The sequence below is a fragment of the Ananas comosus genome, linkage group 1, assembly GCF_001540865.1.
Source record: "Ananas comosus cultivar F153 linkage group 1, ASM154086v1, whole genome shotgun sequence".
NCBI classification, from domain to species: Eukaryota; Viridiplantae; Streptophyta; class Magnoliopsida; order Poales; family Bromeliaceae; genus Ananas; species Ananas comosus.
This window is the reverse complement of record NC_033621.1, coordinates 12,126,501-12,131,682: the sequence shown is the minus strand read 5'-3', so window position 1 is coordinate 12,131,682 and position 5,182 is coordinate 12,126,501. Positions and strand designations below refer to the sequence as shown.

General features: G+C 37.6%; 1 protein-coding gene across 3 annotated transcripts; it reads left to right on the top strand.

The window, feature by feature from the left end:
• Positions 608–3,669, top strand: LOC109709219 (LOB domain-containing protein 6). Of its 3 annotated transcripts, none has more exons than XM_020231349.1 (3): positions 608–833; positions 1,436–2,285; positions 3,352–3,669. In XM_020231349.1, exon 2 carries the CDS (start codon positions 1,446–1,448, stop codon positions 2,253–2,255), a length of 810 nt encoding a protein of 269 aa, XP_020086938.1. In that variant the 5' UTR covers positions 608–833; positions 1,436–1,445; the 3' UTR covers positions 2,256–2,285; positions 3,352–3,669. The 3 variants fall into 3 exon arrangements, with proteins under 3 accessions (XP_020086938.1, XP_020086930.1, XP_020086921.1); XM_020231341.1 differs by having other exon boundaries at positions 609–833; positions 1,439–2,285; positions 3,389–3,663; XM_020231332.1 differs by having other exon boundaries at positions 609–833; positions 3,389–3,661.

The following is a 5,182-nucleotide window of genomic DNA, read 5'->3' as shown; positions in this document are numbered from 1 at the left end:
GGGGGCAAGGTCAAATCAATACGTGCTCATGTGACCACGACCCCCCATTTCCCTCGGGAGCCTCCCATCCCATCCATTCATTCCCTTTCTTTCCTTAATAATAACTACCCTCCAAAAATTCATTATTTATTCTCTCTCCAAATTTTTATTTTTTTTTTTTTTCAATACCACTCTCTCCTGAGAAACTTTACCTGCGCTCGGAGTATAATAATACATCATCAACTCATAAAAGATTTTAAAAATAAAACTTTAGATTTGATGTTTTTATTTTTCAAAATCGATTTTAGCCCTAATTTAGAGAGAGTATCGTATCGTATTGTTTAAAGAGATATTCTGAAAAAACTTACAGTAAAGCTTCTGTATTTCTGTCTTCGTCACTACACCAGGAACTTCAGGCTCTTCGAGATGATCACTAAATAATCGGGCCATGGACGGTAACAAAAAAGCTAGAATCCAAAGCAGTAGTAGAGTCAAACAGACACTTGAGCCGACGGCCACGTTCGTCGGGGTCCCGGTCCACGGCGCACACATGGTGCAACGAAACAGTGTCCCCTCTCTGTCTCTCTCTCTCCTCCTTATAAAACTCACTTCCTCTTCCCACTGCCCTAAACTCTCTCCCCATTTTCTCTCTCTTCGCCTCCTCATCTCCCCCTCTTTCTCTCTCTCTAACATACTCTTTCTCTCTCCTCTTTCTCTCTCTTGATACAAAGAGGTGGAGAGAGAGAAAAAGAACAAAAGCGGAGGAAGGAGACTCGGCAAAAAGGGTGGAGTGGAGAGGAGGCTTTGAAAATAAAGAAAACAAAACAACAAAGTCCACATAATCATTTAAAAAGGTATACTCCAATCCCTTCATCGTCGGATCCAGTAACTTCTCTCTCTATATATAAATATATTATCACACAATCTCTCTCTATAACACACGAACACACACTCTCACTCTCTCTCTCTCTCTTACTCTCTCACTTTTCTCTTCATTTATTATTATTATTATTATAATTGTTGTTATTATTATTATTATTTTGTGTAGCCATTGATCCAAGAAAGTGATCAATGCAACGCTAGCTCTAAGATACTATTGCTTTATTATATTGCTATTTTAGTAGTTAAAAAATGAGAGGATAAATTAAAGTTTTAAAATGGAGTGGGGCTCTTAATGATCGTTTTGTTTTTTTTGTTAATTTTTTTCATTTTAAGAAACTAAAATCCCATCATGAGATTTTTCTATTTCTTTCTTCTTATTTTGTACTTGTATTAGTATTAGCATTAGTATCATACTCCTCAATCTTTCCTTTTTTGTGTTTATTTCCATTTCTAATTTCTAATACTATTATAAGCATATATATTTCTATTTCTATTTCATTGCAGTTCCATTTTCCTTTTTTTTTTTGTTGTTTTTTGTTATACTAATTTGTGTTACAAAATTTTTTTTTGAAAGGAGGACGCGGATGGCTTCCTCGTCGTCGGCGCCGATCCACGTGTCCTCCTCATCGGTGGCGGCGGCATCTGTGCCATCGTCTTCGGCCGCTGCGGCATCGGCCGCGGCCGCTGCTGCCGCCGCAGCTGCTGCGGGGGGCGGCACGAGCTCCCCGTGTGCCGCGTGCAAGTTCCTGCGACGAAAGTGCCAGCCGGACTGCGTGTTCGCGCCCTACTTCCCGCCGGACAACCCGCAGAAGTTCGTGCACGTGCACCGCGTCTTCGGCGCCAGCAACGTCACGAAGCTGCTCAACGAGCTCCACCCCTACCAGCGGGAGGACGCCGTGAATTCGCTTGCGTACGAAGCCGATATGCGGCTCCGCGACCCCGTCTACGGCTGCGTCGGCGTCATTTCGATACTCCAGCACCAGCTGAGGCAGCTCCAGATGGACCTTACTACCGCGAAATCAGAGCTCTCCAAGTATCAGGCCGCCGCCGCCGCCGCTGCAGCGGCAGCTTCCGCCGCGCCGTCCACTGCCAATTTCATCGGCGGCATGTCTTCCGGTCCCCCCGGGGGCAGTGGCGCGCACACTTTCATGAACATGAACCATCCGATAGGTATTGGGATCAGCAGCGGCGGCAGTGGGGGGTTCGGAAGAGATCAATTCTTTTCGGTCGGGATGCGCGAGCAGCAGGCGATGATGAGGGGTTATGATGACATGACGGCGAGGGTGGCGGCCATGAGTGCGGTCGGCATGGGGCCGCTCGGCGGGGGCGGTGGTGTGCAGTTCCTCAGACCGAGCGCCGCAGGCGGCGACGAGCGGCCCAGTTCTGGGCCTTAAAAAAATCAGAAGAGATCATCAAACTATCAGGTTTGAGTGTAAAACATATTCAAATTTCTTTTAAATTATCTTAAGATATATGTTGCTTGAGATCTTTAAATCACATTATTCTAATATGTACTTGTGTGTGAGTTTGAAACTTGATGAGAAACTAGTCCATGTCTTTTTAGATTGTTCAAACTCTTCAACTAATATTGTGTATGTACTAACATGAGGATAACAAGTACTTAATTACTATACTAGATGTATAATCTTGTCTCAAAAATCAATACAATTTTTTTTTAAAAAAAATTATTTATTTTGGCACGAACAACCAAGTACTATCCCCTCTTATATTGTAGACAAAAATAATAATGTAAAATTGGTTGTTGAAAATGAAATAACGCAATTGAGGATGTATTGCTTTTGAAATGGATTGTTTTCACAGAAAAAGGAAATTTTTCTTTGAACCTCCAAATGCTCCTATTCTCTTAAAATTATTGGAAAATTAGTTTAAATTAGTTTGAGATATTATGATATTTTGCATTGATTCTTTCCAAATTTCATGTGAAAAAATGAATTAGGATGAAATGAAGGGCATCATTTTTCTGTTCAAAGCAGTAATCATTTCCATTGCATATTAGAAAGAATCTAATAGAACCAAGATTCCTCTTTCATTTTGAGGTACAATTTTGAGTGGAGATATGTTGATACACTATTCTTATAATAGTTTTAGCTTTTTTTTTGAACAAGTAGTAGGTTGTTTCACATAACATCTAAAAGGGTGCTGTGTTCAGAATCTTTCCAGGGCAATCCACTGTTTACTGAAGAACAAAAACAATCTCCATCCATTAAATTTGAAATTCAAATCTTAGACCTATCAATAGTTGAATAAAAATATACTAAAATTGATTACACCACTATGTTGGAATCATTATTATAGACATGAAGAACATTCTGTGGGTCACCTCTTTTTATCTGAGAAAAAAAATCTAAATGCTTCTGTTGTTAATTACTAGCTATTTTATGCACTCTATGAAGAAGACTTGTGAAAACTAGTTTAAAAAATTTACTGGAATTCCATATAATCATCATAGCTGATATTTCTCTCATGTAGGATTATGAAGAGGAACTTATGAGTTTCCATGCCACAGGTTTAATGACTTGGAGGGATCCCCTCAATAGTTCAGAAGAAACTGGGATGGAAATGATGGAAATGAAAAGGATGGAGAGGGATATATAGTTTATATTTTTCACCCCATTCACAAGAAGTAGAACTCTTGTTCATCTTCAAATCAGTGATCTTTAATTTTGTACCTCTCCCTGTTCTTTGAGCTACTAGTGTTTGAAAAGTGTACTCACTATTTCTTTTTACAGTGACAATTAATGCTTATTATATTATATTATATATATATTTATATATATATATATATATTTATGCTGTTTCTCTATTCAACAATGAAAATGCCACTTCAACTTGATGTGATTTTTTAGTACTTTGGCATTACCAAAATACTCACTCCCACATTTCTTTAAGTAGCATGTGCATGAACCTTTACATAGGGGTTTAATATAGGAGTCAGTTTGAAACTAAATCATGATATCTCCCATCTCATCCAACCTAGAATCAACCACATGGGTTAATGATGAGTGATGGCTTAATGAGATCAATCAACCAAGTTGAATAAGATTTCTTAATTTCTTTATGTATAAATGGTACCTCCATGTTGAATCAACAAATCTAATTAATTACAATAATTTTGTCAATCAATACCCATGGTGATTATATTTATATTTATATAGTATAAGAATGTCATGCATGGAATGTATGGTGTAGGAAATAGAAGGAGGTATTTGTAGTAAAGGTGCCAAGAGTGCATGATCTAGGGTTTCTTTCTTTCTTTAACTTCACTATAGTTTGGCAAAGGAGCTATTAAATATTAGCACATCATGTGCATGATCCATCTCTCTCTCTCTCTCTCTCTCTCTCTCTCTCTCTCTCTCTCTCTCTAGACATGTCTAGATCTCTCTAGATCTTTCTCTCTCTATGAGCTAGAGAAGAATAGTATCATGCTACTTGGGAAGAGAAAGGTCATGTAGATTATGCTACTTGGTCTATTTATACTTAACTGAAGAGAACTTTACAGGTTTGAAGCTTTCTGAAGGGATCTCCAAAAAGGGCTATGATTGCCTCCTAAAGCTGATAACATTTATGGTAAACCCTAATATATTTATTTATGTTTTAGACTGATTTTTCACAGTCTACATAAGATTTTATAGTTGACCATTCCCTCACTTTACTCCCTTTTTCTCTTTTTCTCTCACTATATATATATATATATATAGGCTGGAATACTATCAATAGCACCAAATTATTAGTGATGTTAGTTTTTTAACCCTTGAATTGATAAATGTGCGGTTAACATGATATGGACCCCTAGGGTTGAATGGGTGGTTGGTTGAATAGTATAATCTAACGAGTAAAAATAATCAAAAGGTTAAATCTAACGGTGAAAAACTCGATAGCACCAAGCCTCTTGGTGCTATCGATAGTATCCCTGTTGAACTCTCTCTCTCTCTATATATATATATACGGATTGTTTATAATGTAAGTGATAAAGAATTTCATAATTGATATTTAAGAAACTATGTTTAAATTTTAATTATTTTATATTTTTAATTAAATTTACTGATGAAAAAAGAAAAAAGAAAATAAAGGAAGCAAATAATATGGAAAAGAAAAAAACAAAGGGTTAGTTGGGGCGTGTTTTGGAGGCAAAAAGCATATTGGAGGGAGTGGCAGAGGACAAAACAACAAAGACAAGAGAGAGAAAGAGGTAACAATATATAAAAAGAAGTCACAAACCAATGCCCAAAATGCCGTTTTGCAGGGAGGAATTAAATGTCACATACAATAGAGCATTTATTTTATCATCATCATTCCCCCC

What these genes read in the sequence shown, in the direction of transcription:
- LOC109709219 (XM_020231349.1), top strand. Translation starts at nt 1,446, where the DNA reads ATGGCTTCCTCGTCGTCGGCGCCGATCCACGTGTCCTCCTCATCGGTG.